Source organism: Bufo gargarizans, chromosome 2 (genome assembly GCF_014858855.1).
Source record: "Bufo gargarizans isolate SCDJY-AF-19 chromosome 2, ASM1485885v1, whole genome shotgun sequence".
NCBI lineage: Eukaryota > Metazoa > Chordata > Amphibia > Anura > Bufonidae > Bufo > Bufo gargarizans.
In genome coordinates, this window is record NC_058081.1 from 556,426,631 (window position 1) to 556,454,171 (window position 27,541).

At 43.6% G+C, this 27,541-nt stretch overlaps 2 protein-coding genes across 3 annotated transcripts; one reads left to right on the forward strand and one right to left on the reverse strand.

Annotated features, from left to right (window-relative positions):
- Positions 1-994: 994 nt before the first annotated feature.
- On the forward strand, positions 995-23,064 carry RUVBL2 (RuvB like AAA ATPase 2). Of its 2 annotated transcripts, none has more exons than XM_044278141.1 (15): positions 995-1,098; positions 2,862-2,913; positions 5,389-5,444; positions 5,702-5,843; positions 7,083-7,212; positions 8,215-8,281; positions 10,322-10,428; positions 10,801-10,894; positions 11,642-11,765; positions 16,293-16,387; positions 16,498-16,616; positions 17,146-17,265; positions 17,739-17,868; positions 21,050-21,164; positions 22,642-23,064. In XM_044278141.1, exons 1-15 carry the CDS (start codon positions 1,084-1,086, stop codon positions 22,665-22,667), a joined length of 1,392 nt encoding a protein of 463 aa, XP_044134076.1. In that variant the 5' UTR covers positions 995-1,083; the 3' UTR covers positions 22,668-23,064. The 2 variants fall into 2 exon arrangements, with proteins under 2 accessions (XP_044134076.1, XP_044134077.1); XM_044278142.1 differs by having other exon boundaries at positions 1,049-1,088; positions 2,861-2,913.
- A 543-nt stretch (positions 23,065-23,607) lies between these two features.
- Positions 23,608-26,545, reverse strand: LHB (luteinizing hormone subunit beta). The gene is made up of 3 exons (XM_044278143.1): positions 26,416-26,545; positions 25,299-25,467; positions 23,608-24,024 (listed from the first exon to the last, which is right to left on the reverse strand). The coding sequence occupies exons 1-3, from the start codon at positions 26,430-26,432 to the stop codon at positions 23,791-23,793; spliced, it is 420 nt and encodes a 139-aa protein (XP_044134078.1). The 5' UTR covers positions 26,433-26,545; the 3' UTR covers positions 23,608-23,790.
- Between the last annotated feature and the right edge of the window lie 996 nt (positions 26,546-27,541).

Genomic DNA, 27,541 nt, shown 5'->3' on the forward strand with positions numbered 1-27,541 from the left:
TATGAAAATTTTAAAATATTTATACCATACGGAAAAATGGGAAACAAAAAAAAGTGTAAAAATGGCCGATACACCGTTTTTTTGTTGCTTTTCCTCCTACAAATAATTAAATGAAAAGTGATCAAAAAGTCGTACACACTGCTGAATGGTATCAATCACAAGTACAGATCGCCAAAAAATGAGTCCTCACACAGCTCCGTAAACAGAACTACAAAAAAAAGTTATATAGGTCATAAAAAATGTTCAGTATAAACGCAAGAAAAAGTATACATATATGGTATCGCAGGATTGGTACCAGTTTTACCGCATAGTAGTGAATGCTGTAAAAAAAACTAAAACATAAAACTGTGGCAGAATTGCATTTTTTTCCAATTCCACCCCATTTGGAATTTTTTTCCCACTTTCCACTACATCCTAAATAGTACAACTTGTCCCACAAAAACCAGCCCTCATACCATGTGAATGGAAAACTGAAAAAGTTCTGGGTCTAGGACAGGGATCAGCAACCTCCGGCTGTTGTGAAACTACAACTCCCAAAATGCTCCATTCACTTTGATGGGACTTCTGAGAAAAGCCAAGCACTTGTGCATGCTGGGAGTCGTAGTTTCACCACAGCTGGAGTACCGAACGTTGCAGATCCCTGGTTCTAGGTCGGAAGACGGAGTGAAAAACGAAAATGCATAAACATATCAGGAAAGGGTTAAAAATCGCAAACCAGGAGTTTATGTCAGAACGAGGATGTTTTTAGTGTATTTCCATTAGCGTAAATTTCCATTTTGACGGGGGGAAACAAAGCTGAAAAACGCAGCAATAAACACTGTGTGAACCCACCCTTCATCCTGATATATATGCATGATATGCGTTATGTGACTACATATGGGACAGTTCAGACCATACAGGAAGGAACACTATGTTACTAGTGCCATTACCCCTCCACACCCCGTCTAGGCGGTTACCTGGCTCCTCCCCTAGTGGGCGTGTTCACGCGGAACGTGGAGGCTGGGGTTTGTTTCCTAGCCGGGGCAGTATCACGGTTGCACCATTCGTGTCTCTGGCGGTTGTGTCGTGGGGAGAAACGGCAGCATGGCAACCATGGCGGTAAGAGAGCAGCGGGCCGTGCAGTCACGGAAGGGGCCGGTATTCCTCGTGAGAATGTCACTTCATGCTGCCATACTCCATAGAAGGCAGGGAATCCATTCCCTTTATTCTGTGGAGGGGAAAGTCCTCCTGGCTTCTCCTTGTAGTTCATGGAAGACCTAGAGAAAGCATGGAGTAACCTAGCAGCTTATGTACAGCCTGCAATATGCCCCAGAGCTGCATTCACAATTCTGCTGGTTGACAGTGGAAACCGTTGACAAGTTTGCTGACCCCGGTCCTTTAGAAATCAGATGAGCTCCTATAGGAGTAACTCCACAAGGTGGACCTGTTCTCTAGCCAAATCTGCATGTGCTGCCGATTCTTGGCCCTGTGTGTTGAAAGGGTTAAATCCACTGCTTCCATGGAAGATGAGGAGCATGTTGCTGAGTTTCTTCCCCCCTCATGTGGATGGAGTTTCAGTTGAATATGGCCTAATGCACAAGGAAGCCTGCAGATTTGTGAATGCAGCTCTGGAGTATGGATCCATGTAAGATACCTGGTTTATTCTCCGGTTACAGTCGCCTTAGTGTTGTGGACTTAGTGCACACATCTCCGCTCGTCTTTATCTAAGGGGTATTGCCAACTGGGCGCTTAGTGGCGTATCCACAGGGACCGACTGAGACTAGAGTGGAGGCCGTGCTGGCGTGGCTCTCTCCATTAAAGGGGTTTTTCAGTTGTGTTAAGTTATCCCCTACCTAAAGAATAGCTCAACCTGCGGCCCTCCAGCTGTTTCAAAACTACAACTCCCATCATTCCCAGACAGCCTACAGAAGGGCATGGTGGGAGTTGTAGATTTACAACAGCTGGAGGGCCACAGGTTGAGCATCCCTGGAATGGGGATAACTATTGGATCTGTGGTGGTCCTACAGCAGGGCCCCCCACCAGTTTTGAGAATGGGGACCCATGTACCCTGTGGAGCCCTGATGAAATGCACAGTGCGGCCCCTCTGGAGATAGCGGAGTGCTGTACTATAACTCCCATAGACATTAAATGGAGTGGCCCCTGTGCATGCACAACCGATCGTGCCATTCATGGGGGCGGCACAGCCGGTATGACCCCCACCCATCTAGTAGGAGATAACATAAACAGAATACCCCTTTAACTTCCCTGAGGCTTTTTTGAAAAAGCAGAGCACTTTTACACGCTTATTTTCGGCAATGGCCCCACATGCACTGTTGCCCTTTCTTTCTCACCATGTTCTCGGGACAGCGCTGTTGCCCTTTCTTTCTCACCATGTTCTCGGGACAGGTGCAGATCCTGCCTCCGACATCGGTTTTAGTCGGACATGTCATCTCCCGAGCGGACGGTCTAAACGTCAAGAAGGAAATACCCCTTTAATTGGCTCAGTGTTGTAATGTGGGGCTTGTGTATTTCACTGGAATCCCATTCATCTTAATGGCTGTACATGCAGGTGGTAGCAATCTCCAGCTGCAGGCTATCAGGCAATGCTAGGAGTTGTAGTTTTATAGACATCGATAGAAGTGAGGACATATATGATCCTTGGCATTTGTGACCACTTCCCCAATAGCTGTGGGACTACGGAGTACAGCGATTCAGTATCTGTCAGCATCCACACAGGGAACTCCGGACCCCCGTGTGATCAGCCTCATGATAAATGTTAATGGGAACCCCCTTTAAGTAGCTGCAGCTAATGTAGAGCCCACATAGAACTACCATGTATTTGTATTACATTTTACTGATAACGCTGCGTCCTTTTCTCTCAGACGGCCACCAAGGTGCCAGAAGTCCGGGATGTCACCAGGATTGAGAGGATCGGTAAGTTGTGTAATGCGACCCTTGTGCAGGGCAGTTGGTGCTGTGCAGTATGGTAATGTGGCGAGTCGTTGCCTAGGAAACGTGGCGACAACAAGCACAGCATCCATAGTAACAAGGCTCCTCCCTGACAACACCCAAACTTGTGTGAGGAGCAGGGAGATTTCTTCTTACTAATAGGGAAACGTTAGATGAGTGTTATGGGCAACACACAAGTTTAATAAATGACAAGAAATTTTAAGAAACTGCATTACCCTTGTTACACTTTACAACTTTCTTGACAATCTATTTTTCATCCTCACATTTTCAAGTCATAAAAATGAATACTTTTTTTCAAATTACCATTTCAATGACACCATTTTGGGATACATATAATTTGACATTTTCATAGTGGGGGGGGGGGGGGTGGATGTGGTAATACCTGTTATGTGTACTGTGTACTTTTTTTTGGGGTGTGACACCAAATTTTATTTTTGCTGTGGAAGCTTTTTTTTTTTTAAATTTTTTTACTCAGTCCCACCAGGGGACTTGTACACCTTTTGATGCAATCACTTCTGTACTGCAGTTTATTATTCCTGTCAGTTGTATACTCACGAGCACCTTCCGTTTTAGGAAACCACTGCACACCGCAGAACCCCAGCGAGCACAACCGCCTCCTTGCATCTTACTAAGCACAGAGCTGTCCATTTGAGAGCAGCTGTGCTTGGTATTGTAGCTCAGCTTCATTTATTTGAATGGGAAAGAGGAGGCCTACGCTTGCCATGGGGCACCGCATCCTCTTCATGCAGCTGATCGGCTAGGGTACTGAAAGTTACTCCCCTTCCCTTCTGTCTGATATTAATGATCTATCCTGATTATAGGTCATTAATATCAAAATCCCAGAGAACCCCTTTAAAAGGTTTGTTTACATGGCAGACATGAGGGCCATTGTTAGGCTCTCTGGCTGCCATGGCAACCATCGGGACCCCACAATCATGTCGGTGTGGGGGGAGGTGTGCCTGATGATGCCTCCAATCCCATCTGCTCATCCCCAGAAACCATGGGATCTAAGTGGCTTCACAGGAGGAGGAGCTGTGTATTACAGCTAGTGATGGGAAGTTCGGATCTTTCAGCTGAATCGATTCATTTGAATCAGCTCATTCAAATGAACCGATTCATGAATCGGATCTTCGGTTCACTTCCTGAGCCGGCAGAAGCAAGTGAACTGAAGATCAATGCGCATGCTCAGCTCATCGAATCTTCGGTTCACTTGCTGAGTCGGCTCTCAAGTGAACCGAAGGTCAGGAGGGACTGGCTCCTGGCAAACACAGCTCTGCTGCAGTGAAGCAGACTGTGATATAGTGGCTATAGTTATTGTCACCAAGTCCCTACCAGACTTCCTGTTCTGCTACAGCATGTAGCAGAGCTGTGTGTGTACAGGGTGCATGTAGCAGTGTAGCATGATGCTACACTGCTGCATGCACCCTGTACACACACAGCTCTGCTACATGCTAGATTAATGCCCCCCTTCCCCCCGGACGGACTTGCAGGGAGCCTGGCAGGGACTCGGTGACTCACGGTTCTTTTAACTCAAAGAATCAAATGAGTCTCTGACTCATTCGATTCTTTTAACTAATAGACTCAGACGATTCTCTGAGTCCCTGCGACTCCCCCTGTGCTGGGAGTCAGTGCTGGCTGCCTCTGATTGGTTGGAGGGAGGGGCGGGGCTAGCGTCCACTGTCGGCTCCTATTACACTGCCTGCTGCTGCCTCTATGCTGATCTGACTGAGCCGTTTCATTCGGATCAGCTCAGTCAGAGGAACCGACTCTTCCGGATCAGTGAACTGAATCGGTTCAAAAGAACGATTCGTTCATGATCCGGACATCACTAATTACAGCCCCAGTCCTGCCGCTAACATTGCACCCAACCACGTCATACTTTTTCAAATTACAGCCCCAGTCCTGCCGCTAACATTGCACCCAACCACGTCATACTTTTTCATCATAGGTCAGGAAAGGGTTAATTGCTCATGTACATGTAGCAAAAAAAATATAGGCGGTCCTACATAAAAAAAAAAGCCTCATACATCTGCAGCAGCCAAAAAAATAAAAAAGGTTATGACGGCTGCAATGTGAAGAAGCAAAATCAGAATTCTTCACATTCTTAGGGGTTAAGTTGGTAGTGCCACAGGGAAAGCGAAAGCCTTGGCATTACCATTGTCGCGGGGCCCAGACAGCGGTGACGTATAGTAAGAGTTCATATAGAAGGTAGGGAATCACTTTGGAGGTCCACCGAAGGGGGCTTTGCCTCCGTAGTACTGCACTGTGGGGGAAATTCCATTTCACATACCTACAAGTTGTTTGTACCTCACTGATTGCTGCTTTACGTAGGACATGTGCCCAGAGAAGGCATCGGTTTTTATGTATTACATTGTATGTGTGGACAGAAATTGAATGAATCTGCTGGACTTTTATAATGTAAAAATGTTCTGATTCTAGGTGCTCATTCTCACATCCGAGGGCTTGGGCTGGATGATGCTCTTGAACCACGGCAGGTAATGTCCTTTTTTTATAGGGTACTGTATAGGCCCACCCATACAGGGGGCATTTTATTATACCTCTGTATGCCTCCAATTTCACCCAGTGGTTTTTATGTTGGATTCCATACAGTGCTGTGTACGGAGGTGATCTCCCCTCGGAGCAGTGCTTCACACCCCCTCATGATGGAGACTATGCCTTGGCCCCTGTTGTGTATGACTACAGTAGTGGAGGGTTTCCCATGTAATAATCACCACTTGTGCTTCATCTACAGGTATCGCAGGGCATGGTTGGACAGCTGGCAGCGCGCCGAGCAGCTGGGGTTATCTTAGAGATGATCAAAGAGGGGAAGATCGCAGGACGTGCTGTACTAATAGCTGGACAGCCCGGAACCGGAAAGACTGCGATTGCCATGGGTAATACATGTGTTCATTATACCATTCCATGTAATCTGATTAAGACGTCGTGTAAGGAACTAGTTTACAGCCGTGCTATTGATGTATGATTTGATTGCCCATATGCCTCATGGTCAGGATTAATCCATGTAAGGATTTCTTCAAATTTGTGGGCTTCACCATTTCAGCCATGCCAATTACTTACAGGTATATAAAATTAAGCACACAGTCGTCTGATCTCCATAGCCATTGTAAAGGTCCCTTTACACGGAACAAAACAGCAGCAGATTGTCGGGTAGGAAGCGTTCCTTCCTGACAATCGCCTGCTCGTCAGAGAAGGAGACCTCTGCTATTACATGCGGTGATCTACTCCACAGTATGTATGCCATCGCTGTTCCCCATACAGACTTGTTTGCCAGCAGCAGGAGCTGTTTACGTAGCACGATGTACTGCCGTAAAAAAAAAAAACTAATTTTGTGTCTGCATGAATGATCTATTACCGTATGATCTTGCTGATTCTCGGCCCGTGTTAATGGCCTTTCAGAGTAGTGGGATGGAAATGTCGCGGATGTGCAGGTAAACTAGCTCTGTGAATCCGCTGCACAATCTGCATGCTACACACAGCCTCATAGATCTGTCACAGTAAGTTGTGACGCAGCTCTGTTCAGTTAGCTGCTTGGTTCAATCACCTCCAGAAAGAGGTCATGTGGTGTGAAGGAATGGGGTTTCGAGATCCGTTTTGGTGATCAAAGGGTGCCACAGTACAGGGGGTGTCCCCAGCCATCATACATTTATCACCTACCTGGTAAATAGGTGATACCTTATCTTGAACGGCTTAACATTTTGACCGTCCTGACGCGCCTGCAGTCACCATAATGTTGGCTGCATCTTTATTTTCTTGGAAAACGCCATTAAAGGGTTTGTCCAGAATTCTCAAGATGTGGCTGCTTTTTTATTGGAACCTCAGTTCACCCATCAATGGGTTATGTCTAGTATTGCAGCTCAATCCCGCTCTCTAGCTGTGATACCAGACCCAGTCAATGGACAGCAGTGGTGTTTTTTCTGGAAGAAAGCAGCCATGTTTTTAGTTTTTCTAATCTTGGACAATTTAGAGTTTAGATGATAGGAAATCTTTTTCTGTTCCACCCGACAGCCCCATGTATAAGGATAATTTACTAGTAAATCCTGATCGAGCTCTGGTTGCATGCAGTTAGACTTCCCAGTCCGTCTATGAATAATCATCCTTCTGATTCTGCACAGGCATGGCTCAAGCCTTGGGCTCGGATACTCCGTTCACTGCCATTTCTGGCAGTGAGGTCTTCTCTCTGGAAATGAGCAAAACCGAGGCTTTGACGCAAGCTTTTCGTCGTTCTATTGGAGTCAGAATCAAGTAAGTGGTACAACGGGTCACAGTTTGTCTTTACCAATTTATCTGACTAGCTCCTCTACAGGTAACCCATCATGCATTAAAGTAGTTAAACGGGCTTTTTAATATTGATGACTTATCCTCAGAATAGATCATCAATATCAGATCGGGTCCAACACCTGGCACCCCGCTGATCAGCTGTAAGGGGAGACGGCGCGCACAGTGCACACGTGCCATCTCTCTTCCTGCTCTGCTGCTGCTGTCCCATAGATATACATTAGTGGAAAGGAAGACGGCACGTGTGCACTGCGTGTGCCGTCTCCTCATACAGCTGATCGACATGGGTCCCGGGTATTGGCCCCCTGCCGATCTGATATTGATGGCCTAGCCTAGTAGCATTACTGTATGCAGTAACTCCAGTCTCAAGCATTAAAGAGGTTGTCTCATCATGGACAATGGGGGCATATCGCTAGGATATGCCCCCATTGTCTTATAGTTGCGGGTCCCACCGCTGGGTCCCACACCTATATCGAGAATGGAGCCCCGCAAGTGAAGGAGGGTGCACTGTGCATGCCAGCTGCCCTCCATTCATTTTCTACTGGGCCAGCGAAAATAGCCAAGCGCTGGCTTGGCTATTTCCGTCGGCCCCCTAGAAATGAATAGGAGCGGTGGCCAGTCATGCGCGGTACGCTCCCATTCACTTCTATGGGGAGCCGGCTTGGTGGTGGCTGGACCAGAGTCTTTCAGCCACCTTGCGGGGCTCCATTCTCCATATAGGTGTGGGTCCCAGCGGTGGGACCCGCACCTATAAGACAATGGGGGCATATCCTAGCAATATGCCCCCATTGTCCATGATGAGACAACCCCTTTAAGTATCCTTGTCAATATTTGTAGCCGCTTTCTCCTCACTACTATAATTCAGCTGTTTTCTTGGCATTTCTGCAGACTTTGCTAGCACATTTTAGGTAATATCCCATACACCATACTCTTATATATTATATTCATTAAATGTTTCTTTTTACCCAGAGAGGAAACTGAGATAATTGAAGGAGAAGTTGTAGAGGTGCAAATTGACAGACCAGCTACAGGAACAGTAAGTTATTATTTTTATTTCCTATTTTTCACTTTTGATATGAAACCGCCCACCACATTATGTATAGTCTGCATGTGTTGTAACCAGTTTATAAGGAGCTGGTTGTGTTTAGACTGCAAATACATTGACGATGGACAAAAAAAAAGGAAAGTCCATTGAATGTGCTGTACATACTAAATATTCCTCTAAGGCTCTGTTTACAGTGCGTTTTGAGCCTTTGTATGTGCCATGAGAGTCTCTCGACATATTCCTTCAATTGAAGGCTGCAATGTCCCAGTGTATAGGTATCTCGTGAGAATTGTCATGTTTGCAATGTTGTGTTTTTTTTTTTTTTTCTGGCGGCTTGTAATAGCTGCTTTTGTTTTAGGCCTCATGCACACGGCCGTTGTTTGGGTTCAAAACGGCGGCTCGGATGTGGAACCATTCATTTCAATGGGTCCGCAAAAGATGCGGACAGCACTCAGTGTTCTGTCTGCATCTGTTGCACCGTTCCGTGGCCACGCAAAAAAAAAAAAGAAAAAATAGCATGTCCTATTCTTGTCCGTTTTTTGCAGACAAGAATAGGCATGTCTACAATGGGCCGCCTGTTCCGTTCCGCCCCGCCCCGCCAAAAACGGCACGGTCGTGTGCATGTAGCCTTAAATGGACACACAACTTTGCATAAATCATTAGTACGATCACCCATAAGACACTTTGGGATATGTCTTATCAGTGAAAAAAGTCTGGTTCTCATGTTATCAACTGTTTTCCTAGCCCAGCCATGCTCAACCTCTGGCCCTCCAGCTGTTGCAAAACTGCAACTCCCAGCATGCCCGAACAGCCTACAGCAAGGCATTGTGGGAGTTGTAGTTTTACAACAGCTGGAGGGCCGCAGGTTGAGCATGCCTGGCCTAATCCTCCCAATTCCCATAACCAGTACCTTAGTACCTGCAGTGATCAGCAGTACATGATAACACCCTTCTGAACATACCTGTTTGTCATCAGGATGTGCAGTGAATGCCCAGAAAAAAACTTTTTTCCATATGCAAATGAAATCCAATGTGCCCAGGTGGGCGTACTTTCATTTTCAAAGTGCCCAAGCCCACTTCTTTTCCCCCATGTTTGCTCCCACCTAACCTCCAAAGCCTTCTTTCTCTGGCGTCACAGCGTTTGGATATCTCACTTGGGCACCCTCTGATGCCCATTATCGCCCTGCGTAAAACAGATTCCTGGGGCAATAGCCCAGAAAAGGAAAGGCAGCGCACAGGTGCCGGAAGAGTATCGGAGGGCGCCTGCATGAGTTTTGGAAAGGAAGTGCTGTGACATCAAGGGAGATGGGAGGAGCAGACATCAGGAAAAAGAGGAGGACTTGAGCACTTTGGCAAAAGGAAAGCCCGCCCACCTGGGCACTTTGGATTCTATTTGCATATGGATAATATTTCTTTTTCTGGGCACACCCTGGTGACAAACAGGAATGTTCAGGATGGTGTTACTATGTACTGCTGGCCACTGCAGGTGGTTATATTAGTGAAAAGCGGGTGAGAGATTCTAGTTAAACCCATGCAAGATCGTAGCAGTTTACAGAGGGATCATATTACAGGTCAATGCAAGTCTATTTAGAGAGGAGGAGTAAGAAGGAGCACACACAGACAAGCAGCCTGATGCAACTACATGGGCTGAGATATAAACTTGCTTTATTCACAACCATACTGGTCACTACCTTTTTTTAATGTCCTCCATGATCCTTGGGGTGCTTCTGAGTGAGTAAGAGAAGGTTAGGAAGCAGATTCTCCTCTGTTTTCTCTGTGCAGTGGATGGAAACCGGTCTCGACCCACCATGTCTGGGAGAACTGCAAACTAGACATTCAGCTTGGAAAGCCGAACACTGCTAAAAAATGCCAGATACAAGGGATATAATGGCCAGAAATAGTGTTATTCCTCGTACACACAGTGTACTATTCATTAATGCTAAAGTTGTTGAAAGGTTATGTACACTTTAAAGCTTGTTCTGTACAGCTTTTACCATTTATTCAGACAATATCATATCATTTCCACTTTAAGGGCGCCAAAGTAGGTAAACTGACCTTGAAAACAACAGAGATGGAAACCATTTATGACCTGGGCACAAAGATGATTGAATCATTGACAAAAGAAAAGGTCCAGGCTGGGTAAGATGGAAAAGTTAAATGCTACAAAGACACTTTGTTTTAGGTTTGATTGTAGTTCAGCATCATTACAGATTAAAGGGGTTGGCCATTTTAGGCAATCCAGTCTCATTCGGCAAGTTTCTTGGTGACGGATTGTGGAGGTTCCTGTGTTGCTGACAATATTCCAGAATAACAACCTGTGCCACATCTTTGCTGTACATTTTTGTGTGGTGGGGTTGGAGAAAGGGTAGCTTTATAAAATGCTTGCTTTAGAGGATAACACTTGTCCGAAGAACTCGCTTGATATACTTTGGGTTTTTATTTTCTATACAGTCTGCGGTCATATGTTTGGGAAATCTGGCATCTTACCTATTTCACTTTTTTCCAATTTAGAGATGTCATAACCATTGATAAAGCAACAGGCAAAATCACAAAATTGGGCCGTGCCTTCACAAGGGCGAGGGATTATGATGCCATGGGATCCCAGGTACAACCATTTAATGATAGGATTTCTTGAAGGTTTTCTGCGGAAGACATACATTAGAAGGGTTGTCTACCATGAACAGTCTCTATGTTATAAAGGTTTCGTGTTGAAAAGGTGGCCACAAGGTATCACCTTGCTGGGGTGGGGTGGAGGGGACATGGTAGCAAATGTTTAATTCGCGTGCGGTGGCACTTTAGGTAAATTCCCTGGCTCATCTGTATAATGGTCCGTTCACACAACGGTTCCGCACTGGCCGTATGAATTCTGTTTCACGGATCCGGACTCATTGACTTGAATGGGTCCACAATCCTCAAGATACGGCGTGGTGCGGAGCGGAGGCACAGATCGGGAGCGCTTCCATGGGCTTTTTGGTCCGTGACTCCGCACTGCAAAAGACAGGACGTGTCCTCAAGAGAGGTTTATTTTGTATAATTGGGAAAATCTATAAAGAATTATATATATATATTTATAAAAAAGACAGGTCCTATCTTTTGCGGTGTATTGTGGATCCTGAACCAAGTTAATGGGTCTACGCTGCAATATGAGATTTACACAGCCGGTCACACAGCCGGTCACAGGGTCATGTAAATGAGCCCTAATACACAGACATGACAGCTATATGTAGCCACTATCTGCTAATAGAGACATGAACTTTATTTATCTCTCTGATTATTTATCCGAATCACCTAAAGTAGTATTTGAAACTAGTTTTTCTAAATCAGATCTAATTGCAACCTTCCTCTACCCCAGACAAAGTTTGTGCAGTGTCCTGATGGTGAGCTCCAAAAACGGAAGGAAGTGGTGCATACAGTGTCACTGCATGAAATCGATGTAATAAATAGCAGAACACAAGGATTCCTTGCCCTTTTCTCAGGTGGGTCTTACCTGCCATGTGATCTCTCCATTTTCTTTATTAGTTGTCTTTATATAAAGGGTATATACTGACTATTATCTTACGCTTTAAGGCATTGTCACAACTGGATTGTATCACATTATTCTTGTATCTGCTTACATACATACTTGGTGCTGGAACGTACAAGCTTTTCTCATATAAATCTGCAAACTCGGTAGAATAGAAGTTCTATCTATACGGCATACAAAATTAAATGTACTTTCATGTATGATCTTCCACCTTACATCGGTCAGAACCGCCAATTTCCGCTGAACTGTCCAGCGATCTAATGTGTATGGGGCAAGATGTCTGGAGCTGTGGGATTTCAGCTGCCCGATCCTTTTGTTCTCGGGGAGATAAGCGGTTGGCAGTGCCTTCCAGTTGAGCTGACAGTGTGTGGTCAGGAGAAATACCTGTTCGTTGAACCCTCGTTCCGCTGACGGCTATTTCATTTGTGTGTACAGCTTTAAGCCTCAGTGTTTTGGTCAGTGATTGTGAGCCATAACCACAGACATCAGTTATAAGGGAAAGATCTGCACCAGTTCGGTGTTTAGAGCCGTACCTGGTTTGGCTGGAAATCACTGACATGTGAATGAGGCATTACCATTGTTTAGTATATGCCTTCTTTTTCCAGACTCTTGAATAATTTGGTTAATGTGTTTTTCCCTAAATAATTTTATTTCTGTTGATCGTTTGAATTTTTGATTGTTATTGCTGGGGGAAACTGCAGGCAGCTATTCATTTTGCTGCATGTAAAAGGGAATGTGTTATTGGAAAATGATCTATAGTTTAAAATGAGGCTTTTATGTTAAAGAGGTTGTCTGGTGCCAAAATTAAAATTCTTTTAATGGGCTCCTAACACCCCTGGTATGTATGTAAGCCGATCATGTACAATACTGTTCACTGTACCTGTGTCTCTAAGTCTATCATCTGCCCTGCAGTCTACTGTTGCCTTGTCAAAGACTTTCTCGTGTGATACTGCCTATCAAGCTCTGTATTAGGCTTGAGCGAATCGAGCTTCAAATCATAGATCTGAAGTCGATTCGTTCAAATACTTCGATTTTAATACTTTCTCCCTACAGAATTTAGGCTACTTTCACAATAGCGTTTTGGCTTTCAGTTTGTGAGATCCGTCATGGGCTCTCACAAGCGGTCCAAAACGGATCAGTTTTGGCCTAATGCATTCTGAATGGAAAAGGATCTGCTCAGAATGCATCAGTTTGCCTCCGTTCTGTCTCCATTCGGCTCTGGAGGTGGACACCAAAACACTGCCTGCTGCGTTTTGCCATCCGCTTGACGAAACTGAGCCAAACGGATCCATCCTGGCACACAACATAAGTCAATGGGGACGGAGATGAGGGCATGTACAAGCTTTTTCACAGATTCAAAGTTAAGGAAACAGCGGATGTGGGAGATGTTTTTGAGTTGGAGGTGGCAGGTGGTGGAAAGGGCTTGGGTGTGCTGTCAGGAGAGGGCAGAATCCAAGGTCACTCCAAGGCAGCAGACTTAATTGACTGGGGAGGGTGTGCATCCAGTGATCATGATAGATAGGTCTGTTGGGGGAGTTGAGCAAGATGGGGGGGGAATATGATGAGAAGGATGATATGGAAGATATACATTGTGGGATTCTGGATAATAAGGTGGTGACCAGAGAGGTAGATTTGTGTCGTCAGCATAAGAGTGATAATGAAAGCCATGGGACTCTGAGATGTCCCAGGCCAAAACTGTAGATGGAGAAGAGCAGGGGTCCTAGGATAGAGCTTTGCGGGGCACCAACAGAGAGGGGATGAGACGAGGTGGTGGGAGATGCTAAATATCCGGTCTGTGAGGTATGATGTGATCCAGGAGAGGGCCAGGTCAGTGATGGCAAGAGAGTTTGTAACTAAAAGGAGTGGTCGACAGTGTCAAAGGCAGAGGTCAGGTCAAGGAGAAGGAGGACAGAGTAATGTTCTCTGGTTTTGGCTGTTAGTAGGTCATTGGTGACTTTGGTAAGGGCAATCTCAGTTGAGTGGTGGGGTCGGAAGCCAGTCAAAGAGGGAGCAGGAGGAGAGGTGAGAGGACCGTTCAGAATGAAAGCTTTGAGGCATACGGAAGAAGTGATATGGGGCGATAACTGGACAAAGAAGATGCGTCAAGTGAAGGCTTTTTGAGGATGGATGTAATGGTAGCATGTTTAAAAGGAGAGGGGAAGACACCAGAGGTTAGTGATAGGTTGAAGAGATGAGTTAGGGCTGGGATAAACACTGTGGTGAGGTTAGGGATGAGGTGGGATGGGATTGGGTCAAGTGCATAGGTGGTGAGATGTGATCTGTAAAAGTCTAAATTGCCCATAGGCTCCCATGTAAAAAAAAGAAGAAAAAAAAAGGTGTGTGTGTATATGTATGTGTATATATATATATATATATATATATATATATATATATATGTGTGTGTGTATATATATATGTGTATATATATACAGTGGCGGAAATAATTATTTGACCCCTCACTGATTTTGTAAGTTTGTCCAATGACAAAGAAATGAAAAGTCTCAGAACAGTATCATTTCAATGGTAGGTTTATTGTAACAGTGGCAGATAGCACATCAAAAGGAAAATCGAAAAAATAACTTTAAATAAAAGATAGCAACTGATTTGCATTTCATTGAGTGAAATAAGTATTTGAACCCCTACCAACCATTAAGAGTTCTGGCTCCCACAGAGTGGTTAGACACTTCTACTCAATTAGTCACCCTCATTAAGGACACCTGTCTTAACTAGTCACCTGTATAAAAGACACCTGTCCACAGAATCAATCAATCAAGCAGACTCCAAACTCTCCAACATGGGAAAGACCAAAGAGCTGTCCAAGGATGTCAGAGACAAAATTGTAGACCTGCACAAGGCTGGAATGGGCTACAAAACCATTAGCAAGAAGCTGGGAGAGAAGGTGACAACTGTTGGTGCGATTGTTCGAAAATGGAAGGAGCACAAAATGACCATCAATCGACCTCGCTCTGGGGCTCCACGCAAGATCTCACCTCGTGGGGTGTCAATGGTTCTGAGAAAGGTGAAAAAGCATCCTAGAACTACACGGGAGGAGTTAGTTAATGACCTCAAATTAGCAGGGACCACAGTCACCAAGAAAACCATTGGAAACACATTACACCGCAATGGATTAAAATCCTGCAGGGCTCGCAAGGTCCCCCTGCTCAGGAAGGCACATGTGCAGGCCCGTCTGAAGTTTGCCAATGAACACCTGAATGATTCAGAGAGTGACTGGGAGAAGGTGCTGTGGTCTGATGAGACCAAAATAGAGCTCTTTGGCATTAACTCAACTCGCTGTGTTTGGAGGAAGAAAAATGCTGCCTATGACCCCCAAAACACCGTCCCCACCGTCAAGCATGGGGGTGGAAACATTTTGCTTTGGGGGTGTTTTTCTGCTAAGGGCACAGGACAACTTATTCGCATAAACGGGAAAATGGACGGAGCCATGTATCGTGAAATCCTGAGCGACAACCTCCTTCCCTCTGCCAGGAAACTGAAAATGGGTCGTGGATGGGTGTTCCAGCACGACAATGACCCAAAACATACAGCAAAGGCAACAAAGGAGTGGCTCAAGAAGAAGCACATTAAGGTCATGGAGTGGCCTAGTCAGTCTCCGGACCTTAATCCAATCGAAAACCTATGGAGGGAGCTCAAGCTCAGAGTTGCACAGAGACAGCCTCGAAACCTTAGGGATTTAGAGATGATCTGCAAAGAGGAGTGGACCAACATTCCTCCTAAAATGTGCGCAAACTTGGTCATCAATTACAAGAAACGTTTGACCTCTGTGCTTGCAAACAAGGGTTTTTCCACCAAGTATTAAGTCTTTTTTTGTTAGAGGGTTCAAATACTTATTTCACTCAATGAAATGCAAATCAGTTGCTATCTTTTATTTAAAGTTATTTTTTCGATTTTCCTTTTGATGTGCTATCTGCCACTGTTACAATAAACCTACCATTGAAATGATACTGTTCTGAGACTTTTCATTTCTTTGTCATTGGACAAACTTACAAAATCAGTGAGGGGTCAAATAATTATTTCCTCCACTGTATGTGTGTATATATATATATATATATATATATATATATATATAATTTCACACACTTACCAGCCCAGTAGAGGTCAAAGGACAGTCTTGAACACTTTGGGTGAATGGGGTCCTATGAGTATGATTGGTGTAGTTCGTAATTGACTAACAAACTTTGACTAATAAACTCTTTTTATTGAACAAATGCAAAAGCAAAATGTGCACAATATCGCGCATTACAAAACCGTTACATCGGGCATCTGCACACTGAACTAAAGAGAACTTTTTACATTTTTTTGAATTAATTTGTATGTGCATTTTGTGATTAATGTGTAAAATTGAATTTAAGTAAACTTAAGGTAAACTTAAAAGTTACTCCCAAAGATGTAATTTTCTAACTTGAGCGCAATATTTAGAGCAAAAACACAGCCTTACCATAGCTCTTCTTTTAAAATGCAGGTGATACGGGAGAAATCAAATCTGAGGTCCGAGAGCAGATTAATGCGAAGGTGGCAGAATGGCGAGAGGAAGGAAAGGCTGAGATTATCCCAGGGGTGAGGAGACAAATAGTCATTCTGCCGACACTTGCTGCTTAGTCACATGTGCCAATTTGAATTGGGTGAGCTTCGGTGTCCTCATAGATTTTCCTCAATGTCCTCCTTAGGTGCTGTTCATTGATGAAGTTCACATGTTGGATATTGAGTGTTTTTCTTTCTTGAATCGGGCTTTGGAAAGTGACATGGCTCCAGTTCTCATTATGGCCACCAACAGGGGAATCACAAGGTAAGTTCCTACGCGAATTATATGGGAAGAGTGTTAGCCAGTCAGCAAAAAAGTAACAGTAAAATAAAAGTAAAGCAAAGTTTTGCAACTGTTCAGTGGGGTCTGACATCCGGGACTACTGCCAATCTGTGGTTTGAGAAGGCCGCGGTGCTGCTGTGAGGCCAGTGATCATCACGTTAATCAGTCACTTGGCCTAGGCAAAGTCCAGTCCCATTCAAGTGTATGTGACAGAGCTGCAGTACCAAGCATAGCTGCTATACAATGTAAGCACTGTGAGGAGACAGATGGGGCACAGTCCATTCCTCCGTTTCCACAGTTCCTACCACCCCTGGCCATTGTATCCAGGTGGGATAGGCCCGTTTAGAAATATGTGGGGTCTCAGAGTAGGCATCGTCATCTATTAGACCTTTACGGTGTATCCTGTGCTTATGCCATAAATGTCTGAAATGTTAACACATTTTCACCTTTTTACAGTTGTGTGCTATACTGCAGACCTTTTTTTTTTTTTTTTTTTTTTTTTCCTCCCCAGGATCCGTGGTACAAATTACCAGAGTCCGCATGGTATCCCTATTGATTTATTGGATCGGTTACTGATTATCTCCACTTCACCATATAATGAGAAGGAAACAAAACAGATCCTAAAGATCAGGTAAGTCCCTTCTGCCATTCCTGGGCTGAGTTTGGTTTTGAAATTTAAAGGGGTTGTCCGGTAGTTGTAAAAGAAAGAAAAGAGGTGCAAAAACAAAATAAAAAGCAGTACTCCAATCACCTGCCTATCTAGCGCCGATGGACACCTGTTGGTCTAGGTGTACAAGCTGTTGGACCAGTATGTGCACTCAATCAGTGGTCATCAACCACTCGGGGATACTAGTAAGCATGGCATGTGGCCACATGAAAATGATGTTACTGGAGTATGTGCAATGCTGATGTCTTGGGTTCAAATCTGAACAAAGACAACATCTGCATGGACTTTGTATCTTCTCCCTGTGTTTCTGTGGTTTTCTCCGGTTTCCAGCGCAGGCAGTTGCTGACATTGCTGTGTTGGCACTACATAGATGATGGAATTTATAGAGTAATGTCAGGGGTTTGTGCAGTGTTGTAATGATGGATGCTCTAATTCAGGTGTGAAGAGGAAGACGTGGACATGAGTGAAGACGCTTCTACTGTATTAACAAGAATTGGCTTGGAGACCTCTCTGAGATACTCAATACAACTCATCACTGCTGCAAGCCTCGTCTGCAGGAAGAGGAAGGTGAGGCACATATCACATCCGACACCTTGTGTTCTTTCTTTGGCCCAGGCTCCTCATCACAGGGGAAGTGCTTTGCTCGCACAGACAGCTGCATGTGTTCACCTTAAAGTGTAGCAGGTTAAAGGGTTTTCTGGGACTTAAATATTGCCAGTAGGTCAAAAATATCTAATTACAGGCGGTCCAAACCCATGGCATGCTTTCTGATTAGTTATTCGGTCACATGCTCTTTCTTCAGCTCTATCCCATTTATGTGAATGAGCTGCAATAGCAAGAACACAATGTTCATCATTGTGCTTGGTATAGTATGAAGAAGCGTCAGCACTCAGACGAGAGCTTGGACTATTTGACTGGTAAGGATCGATCACCCTGACATTCTTCACTATATAGGGACAGTTATATACAAGTCCAATAGAAGACTTGAAGCGCTGCTAATTCAAGAAATGGGCCACTTCAGAGCTATTTTTCTAACAGAAATGTACAATTTCAGTAATTAAAGTATATTACAAAAATAGTCAGTATCACTGCCCCTATACTTTACAAAAAAAAGTTACACTTTAAATCCGGGAAAAGCCCTTTTTAATATTTTTACTGATTACAAAAAAAATCAACTAATATATTACATGTAATTTTTGATGATATTGTAACTGTTGTATTGGAGTGTTGCTGTGCGGGGAAGATGAGTGAAGGGGGCTGTATCACTGCAGCCCCTGCATTATGTGAATTGGTGAGGGTCCTATGTCGGCCCCCACCAGTGAGAAACTGAGGGCAAATCCCAATGCTATGCCTTCACTTATTGTGATAGAAAACTTTATGATTTAGGCCTCATCCACACGACCGTTTTTTTTTTCCCCGTATATGGTTCCCCGTATATGGAACCATTCATTTGAATGGGTCCACCAAAAAAAAAAACGGAATGTACTCTGTATGCAGTCCATTTTTCCGTTCTGTTCAAAGATAGAACATGTCCTATTATTGTCCACCTAACGGACAGGGATAGTACTATTCTATCAGGGGCCAGCTGTTACGTTCCGCAAAAAACGGAATGCACATGGACGTCATCTGTGTTTTTTGTGACCCGCAAAATACTAAAATAGCCATATGGTCGTGTGCAAGAGACCTTACTTGTATGTATGAAAAAATCTCTTTACTTCTGTTAAATACTCTACAGTCATATCCTTCTTATAGTTCCATTATTTATAATTGGTAATTATTGAGATCACATTCTTGTATTTAATGGTGCTGTACAATACATATATAGAAGCACGGCCTGTGTACAACCACAAACAAGTAGATTTTGTTCTCCAGGATTTTGTAAAATATGGCAGAGAACGGTGTAAAATTTAAAAACAAAATGCTACACAGCTTTAAACTGTCCCATTTTACTGCTCCGAACCCTGTAGTGCCTGCAGCACTCACATGCATTTCCTCTATCCAGTGACTGCTGCATCCACAGGGCTCCAGATGGCGACCAAAACAATCGCCAATGCTCCTTCAAATTTGCAGATGGCGACAAGACTTTTTCGACTGTATCGCCGTCCTCCTGCGCAGCCTACGTTCTTTTCACTAGCACAGTGGAGAAGGAAGGAGTCCCTCCCTCTCCACTGTGACGCGACCGCCACTACCATCAGTGGAGAGATAGCTGGGAGGAGCTGTGGCCACTGCGCCACCAATGAATGTAAAACATATTAAAACAAGTGTCGGCAGCGGTATCAATAACAGGGCATGCGATCAGCGGCAATTAACCCCTCAGGTGCCACATCTGAGGGGTTAATTGCCGCAGATCGCCTGCCCTGTTATTGAGGCCAGGTGCCGGGTCTGTGATACCGTTGCCGACACTTGTATAAATGAGTTAAAGAGGACCTTTCACGGGTCCAAAGAATATGAACTAAGTAGCAGGCTACACAGAGTAGCGCCCAGGGATCTAAGTGCACTTACTATTATTCCTGGGCGCCGCTCCATTCTTCCGCTGTGGCCTGGTATTTTCAACATTCGGAGGAGGAGACACCAGTGTTTCTCCTCCCTGACGGCAGCGCTGTCCAATCGCAGCTCAGAGCCAGCGATAAAAAAAACCTCCCCGGCTCTGAGCTGCGATTGGACAGTGCTGCTGTCAGGGAGAAGGAGAGACACTGGCGTCTCCTCCTCCCTGCTCTGAATGTTAACTGCTGGGGCTCAGATCATTACCATGGCAGCCAGGACACTACTGAAGTCCTGGCTGCCATGTTCAGCTCCCTGCTGCTGTGTGCACAAAGCCCAGGGCAGCAGGGAGATGTGCGAGATCCTATTCACCCTGATAGAGCTCTATCAGGGGGAATAGGATAAGGGATGAAAAGATCAAGGTTATAGTCCCTAAGGGGGGAAATAGTTATTAAATAAAAAGTAAAAAAAATAAAAAAATAATAGTTTGTCACCCCCTTTGCCAATTTTACATATAAAATTTACAAACAATAAAGAATAAACATTTTACATATCGCCACGTCAGAAAGTGTGAGCTATTAAAATATAAAAAAATATTTCCGCTCTGTGAAGGCCGTAACAGAAAAAAAAAAAACACTCAAAACCGCGCAATTCACCATTTTTAGTCACCGTGTCCCCCAGAAGATATCACTGGATGTGAAAGGTATGTGGTGCTGTATTCTCCTATATGTAGTGCTGGCTCACTACTGTGACCTGCGTCTCATCTTCAAGTCCTTTTTTTTTTTTTTTTTTTTTTTTTTTTTTTTAAACGGTATATGCATTTTAAATTTGGCGACTAAAAAATGTAATTTGGCTACTACATTTTTTTAGGTTGGGAGCCAATAGCTCCTGGTTATTTTTTTTTATTTTTTTAGTCTGAAGCACTGATCCAGTCACTGGACACAGTGGTGTTGTGCCAATATTACACATGTGACTGCTGAGGCCGTGCTTTGGTGTACCAGTAATGGACCGATGAATGTGATCTCATCAGTACAGGCTCAGCATAGATTTAAGCAGTGACATGGGAGCAATGGAACATTTTAAAGGTTTTCTACATTGCATCCTGCGTCCTGTCTGATTGTACTAAATCTTGGAGAACCCCTTTAGTAGCAATAAAGCAAATTGAAAAATGGCTGTAACAAGGTACAATAGAGAGCGTAACAATTCAGGAGTGAGGTGTGTATTACCTTTAGGTTACGTCAGTAACTGGATGTTGGTTCTTTTTCAGGGGAATGATGTTCAGGTGGATGACATAAAGCGTGTTTACTCTCTTTTCCTTGATGAATCTCGATCAACACAGTACATGAAAGAATACCAGGATGCTTTCATGTTCAATGAAATGAGTGAGTGTTTCAGATAAGATGTAATGGTGATGTGATGAATGCATTTATAGGAGAATAGGATTCCTCAAACTGACTCGGACTGTGTATTAACGTACCATTCTCTCCTGACCCTGGCATTTGAAATAATGCTGGTTTTCACTGATTGCTAAGGTCTGATGACAGTTGGTGGGATATCCACATTTGCATTAGATTGTTGGCAATTCCTCAGCCTAAAGTCTGCAAGATCAGTTGATCAATGGCTTTCTGGGCTATAGATAATGATGGTCTGCCTTCAGGATAGTTTGAACAAGAGATTTGAACGGCACACCTCGAGAATGTAGTATGTTAAATCTTCATAAATTTAGAACAAACCACGGCACTCAAATTTCTTTTGTATAAACTAATTTTATTTTGTTATATTTTATCCATCCAGAAAAAGTTGTATTTAGTCATTGGCCAACGTTTTAGTGCAACCCAGACCTTGTTCATGACCTTAGACATTTTGAAGAGGAGCGTGTAGGATGGCGCTCAGGATAGGTCCTCAATATCAGATCAGTGGCGGTTCAACAACTTGAACCCCCTCTGATCAGCTGTTTCAGGCTGCTGCAGTGCTGTAAAATAACAATGTGTGGATGTAGACAAGTATAGTTTCTGACTCCAGTGTACTGAAGCTCAGCTTCCATTCACTTGAATGGGAGCTGAGCTGCAGTACCCTGGCATGCCAAAGTGTGGCAGCACACTAAGGCCTCGGTTGTGTTAATCCATCGTCATCATATTTTGTAAGCTAAAGCCAGGAGGGGTCCACAACACGAAAGAGGTGGAAGTCTGTTCATTAAACTGTTGTGTTCCTCTCCGGGTTTTGGCTGGCAAGTACTGATAGACAATAGTTAATGTGAATGAGGCCTACCACTGCGCAGTCTACACCACCAAGTGGATACTGATCTTCCAGTCTCACATGGTTACCCTTTCCTAAGCTTAGGTATACATATAAAACAGTGGTGTCCTTCCATGTTTATGGTGGAGTTAGGACAAATAGCTGTTTGGCCACCTGTTGTTTCGTGCATATTGTACGTCTTTGCTATGTTTTCATTGTGTTTTAAAAAAAAATGACAAAGCTGTGGACATTTCTCTAAGATTTTGCACAAAAAGGGGCAAAACTGCACCAAGCGCTTTTAAAACTATGAAAAACAACGAATGAAAACCCTTGACAGAACAGCTTCAGAAAACATCTAATCTCTGTGTGACTAAAGCTTCATAGCCAGTAGGGAAGCTTAGCCCCTAACAAAGTCCTGACTTGGTAACCATTTGTTTCTGGAATCTCGAAGAGGGAAATGCTCTAAATGCCATTACAATATATTGAGGTTCCTTACAGGGAGAGCAGGACTGTGCACCTGCATGTATTCACCCACTGCAAGAATGTAGATACTTTCATAATATTGTCATGTATTCAGGTTCCTGACGAGCTGAAATTGTCCCTTTTTATTTATTTTTCCTGCAGAAGGGGATACCATGGATACCTCTTGATGATCTGAATGAACGTTATTGTTGTCACTCCCTCCCTATGTAGTCTCCGCTGTTGTCACATGCCTTTATTTGCATTCCCTTTTTGTTTTTTTAAATTAAAACAAAAACAGAAAAAAAAAAATCTGACTTTGGTATTATAGACTTGTTGTGTTGCATACAGGGTGCTTTTAAGGTGGCTATGGACATGAGATAGCCGCCATGAGAATTAGTGCATGACCGATCTTGACCTGGCAAGGTACGTATTTATTTTAATGAGGAGAGAGGGATAAGTTGGTGTCGGGCACCTCTGGCTTACCTCTGCTACACACATTAGTCTTTTATTGGCTGAACCTGCTAAGAATGGTGGGTTCAGCCGACACTCTAATGTGTATGGGGAGCTCCCAACTCTCCCCTGACAGATGATGTGAATATTTTTGCCCAATCATTTTGTTCTCCTGGAAGATAAGCCTCCATCTGAAGTGTCTGCTGGCAGCGGCTTTCTCTGCTCTCCCCATAGAATACATACACATTCAGCCGAGCCTAATGTGGATGGAGAGTCGGGAGATATAGCCGTCTGTCGAATGATCATTTGTCCGACAGCTATTGATTGTTTGATTTCTTACTCTGCCCATACACATTCTTTCTTCTTTTATCAGACATCTGTGGGGAGGCCCCAATAGACATTAGATTGTTGCCCAGCTTCAGGTTGGATTTGCACTTTTCATTTTTGAAGCCATTTTGTTACCTAGACAAAGTAATAAATACAAAAGAGCGAAAACCTGCCGTGTATACATTTACATTTCTGCCAGAATTAAATTCCATTGTATTTGATGGCCATAACAACGCTGCATGCTAAAGATGAGATGACCGGAGGCAGTCGGGTTGCTTTATTAATTTCGTTATTTTAAGAAGCAATCATTGAAATATTTCATCATGTGACTTATTGAGTGACTACTGTGCCAAATCACTGAGGCAAGTCTACAAAGAATGAGGTAGTGATGTGTAAAGCACTTGGATTTATTAAGGGTAGTGTACGTTACATGCTTACAGTCATCAGCAGATCCGCTACATATGTAGATTTTTATTATAGATTTGGGGAATTTGCCTATAGAATCTCCATGTTTTGTGCTTTGGCTGGAGGGTATTACATATCTAGGCGGCTCTTCACGCACACATCAGGCTCACTACTACTCTCCACGGTACAGTCGCTGTAGTCCATCTTACAGAGGTCACAGTCACAACTCAGTGCCACAGGGTAGGTGAAGAAAGGGTCTGTGCCAGGTAAACAGTCTGGTAGTTTGATGGTGTCATAGCGAATGTCTTTATACGTGCAGATTTTTTGTTTAACTGCAGCAAGAGCAGTTTTATAGACTGGATCCTGTTAAAAAAATAAAAATAAACACATTCCATTTAGAAAAAATTTTTTATAAAAAGGCTTGGCGGCTCTACAGTAGTCTCAAGAAATGGACTGGTGCACTCCTGGCGGTACCCACAATACAGTGAGAAAGAATAAGATAATTGAACTATATGTAAAGGGACAATTAACGGACCAACTAAACTATAACCATGACATCCATCCTTTTTATTATTAAAATAACTCTAATAATAATAAGCAATAAAATTGTAAATACATAAAATGTTGTAAATGTTGGCGGCTCTATTGCAAATACCCCCCTAGGTTGGGGTGTTGTACACTCTATATAGCAAACCCTTATTGTATGGGTAATCTTCCCCAAGTATACACAAAATTCAGGACTATTGTAGGAAAAATTCAGCTGAATATAAACACAGATTTGTACAAATCACTCTGTTTTTGTGATATAATGTTCCTGTATATTTGAACACTTCTGGGGAATATAGTAAGGATTCTACTGAATATATATGAGATTCGACAATTTCACAGACTCCCCTCCACTCTTTGGGGTATTACGTAATCAAAAAATGTTGCCAGCAAAATTTAAAACGCTTCTTGAAATGTCCCGTGATTAGGCTACTTTCACACTTGCGTTCAGAGCGGATCCGTCTGCATTATATTGTAAAAAAAATTCTAAATGTGAAAGTAGCCTGAACGGATCCGTCCAGACTTTACATTGAAAGTCAAAGGGGGTACGGATCCGTTTGAAGATTGAGCCATATTGTGTCATCTTCAAACGGATCTGTCCCCATTGACTTACATTGTAAGTCTGGACGGATCCGCACGGCCGGGCGGACACCCGAACGCTGCAAGCAGCGTTCAGGTGTCCACCTGCTGAGCGGAGCGGAGGCTGAACGCTGCCAGACTGATGCATTCTAAGCGGATCCGCATCCACTCAGAATGCATTAGGGCTGGACGGATGCGTTCAGGGCCGCTTGTGAGCCCCTTCAAACGGAGCTCACAAGCGGACACCCGAACGCTAGTGTGAAAGTAGCCTTAAACGGTATACTTGAGGAACATTCCATTTAGGGCTCATTCAGATGGCCATATGCTGTCCGCAAAAAATGCGGATCTGTTTTTTGGCAGACTGTTCAGCATGTCCGCCAAAAAAAGATTGCATTCCAATTTTTTGCGGACCCACAGACTTTAAAGGTGTAATGCACACGACCGCATAGTGACAACATTGCAGGAGCTCTCTAATTTTACACAACTGAATCAAAGCAAAATCCAAAGCTCACCTTTGCCCAACAGTGACCACTGCAGATTGTGGTTGTAAAGGTGATGCACACTGGACAGTGGTCCTTCTCGGCAGATATGGTGGCATTGACGAGATGACATGGCAGACGCCCTTGCACAGCAGACAAGTAAGTAACCAGGACCAAGGATATTAGTTGAGGAGTAAACATTCTGTGTTAAAATAGCAAAATTATAACTGCTGTCTGATAAGTCCATTTCCAGAAGCACTATAAGTTTACACAATTTCAATTGTGTTTTGACCTCCATTTTCTGCACATGGTGTCTTGAAACCCCAATATGCCCCGTTTGTCATGGCAATGCCCCTTATTTCTCCTTAGAAGAACCATGTTCACATTGAGGCAGCCCTAACAGGAATGTATCATTTCCCCACACAACAGTTTTCTGTTTTAAAAACAATTGCAAACTTAAATATAGGCGCAAGTGATGTTTCTACACAATCTCTCAACTTTCCATTAAAGGAAGGGGTGCAGCGGGTTCGGCAAATGTTTCTTCTTTTACGCCATTTTTCTTTGTGTAAAAGAAGACTGAAATCTATGGTAGCTTGAAGCTGCTGTAGATTTCAGTCTCAGCTCATGGACTGTCGGAGGATGTGCCTAATTTATAACAAGGTATGCCCATTGTTATAAATTAGGTGCAACCTCTGGCAGCAAAGGGGATATCATAGACTGGTGTAAAACGCCACTCCATGATATTCCTGTTTTTGTTTCTATAATTCCTAGGATGCTGTAATGTATCACCACTGTAACAGACAACACACTGTGTAGTCCGATCATGCAGCCATACTCTCCTCCACCTGTCCATGACCTCAAACTACACAAAGACCATCAAAGGCAGTTACAATATAATGGCAGTACTTGATAAACTCTGCACTGCTAAGAATGTCTGTCTCATGATGGAGGTGCATAAATGTGGAGCGTGGGCCAGCTTCCTGAAGTTGGAGAGGAAAATGCCAGGGGTGGCAGCCAACAAACCTAGTTTGGAAGAGATCAGGTTCCACATCCATATGCCAATAGGGTTTCTCAAAATATGGTGCACCTCCAGTGTATACCATTTGCAAACACGTATGGCCATATAGAATGAAATATTGGGGCTACTTACCTTACAGCAGGGAGCATAACTAGAAGACTAAATGGTTCTTCAAGGTATGTTTGCTGATCTCGTCAGCTCATTCAAAGAATTTAAATGTTCATGTAGGACATGCCCCCCTCTGCCATGGTCACCGGTTGTGGGAGTGTGAAGGCTGAATGGATCTTCTCTATCATTTTTCCCTGAAGCAGATTAGTGAATTATTACCAAAAGATGTTCTACGGATCTTCCATATCCTGAATAAATGACTACACTAATCCACAAAGCAGCAGTCTGTCCTTACCTGCTAAGCAGAATATATCTGATACTTCAAATAAGTCTTATCAAATGGCAATTTTATATTTAGACATTTTTTGTTCATTTTTAGATTTCATAGAAACTCAAAATCACAGTTTGCTTCAGTCCATATAAAGTAGACATCCCCCCCCCCCCATCCCATCTAAACCTACTGAGAAATGCGAAACTGAGGACATAATGGATAATGATTCAATTTTAGTTAGGGTGCACCCAACAATTCTCGAAGTTCAGCAAGTTCAGGGTCGAAATTTATGTAGGGCAAAAGCCCTTGGGTCTTCCACAACCCTCTTCAGAATGAAATCAACAAAGGGTCTCACTACAAATGACCTGAGCACTGAATTATACAGTATATGGTATTGTTACATCAGTGCACTAAATACCCTTGCAGCTGAATGAATTTTCATCCTCCTCCTGTAGCCTTTTTTTCTTAGCAAAGTTTTCCAAAAAAATATGAACTTGGTCTGGCCCAACCCCAGCCCCCTGTTATTCCAGGGTACCTCCTTTCTTATCATAGAGAATGGGACTTGCGGTACACTGCTGGCACATAAGCTAGCGGCACCACTATTGTTATGCAGGGTGGCCTAATACGCTAGGCTTCGGAATACAAGACAACCAGGCAACAATCCTGTCCTGATTGAGTAATATATTATTTACTGCTGTGGAGAAGTTGCCAAAGTTTGGGTTATGGCATTGATTCTGGGCATCTCATATCACTGGACTTTTTAGTTGACAGTAAACATAACTGTAGCAACCAGTGTCGGGACAATAAGTTCAAGGGGTGCATCAAAAGAGGTATAGATATACATGACAACATATAGTAGTTCTGCCACTTTAGTCAGAC

Coding starts and splice junctions, on each gene's coding strand:
- RUVBL2 (XM_044278141.1), top strand. Junction 8,282..10,321: donor ACAGACCAGCTACAGGAACA/GTAAGTTATTAT, acceptor TTCCACTTTAAG/GGCGCCAAAGTAGGTAAACT. Junction 11,766..16,292: donor ATTCCTTGCCCTTTTCTCAG/GTGGGTCTTACC, acceptor TTTAAAATGCAG/GTGATACGGGAGAAATCAAA.
- LHB (XM_044278143.1), bottom strand. Junction 24,025..25,298: donor GTGGTCACTGTTGGGCAAAG/GTGAGCTTTGGA, acceptor TTTTTTTAACAG/GATCCAGTCTATAAAACTGC.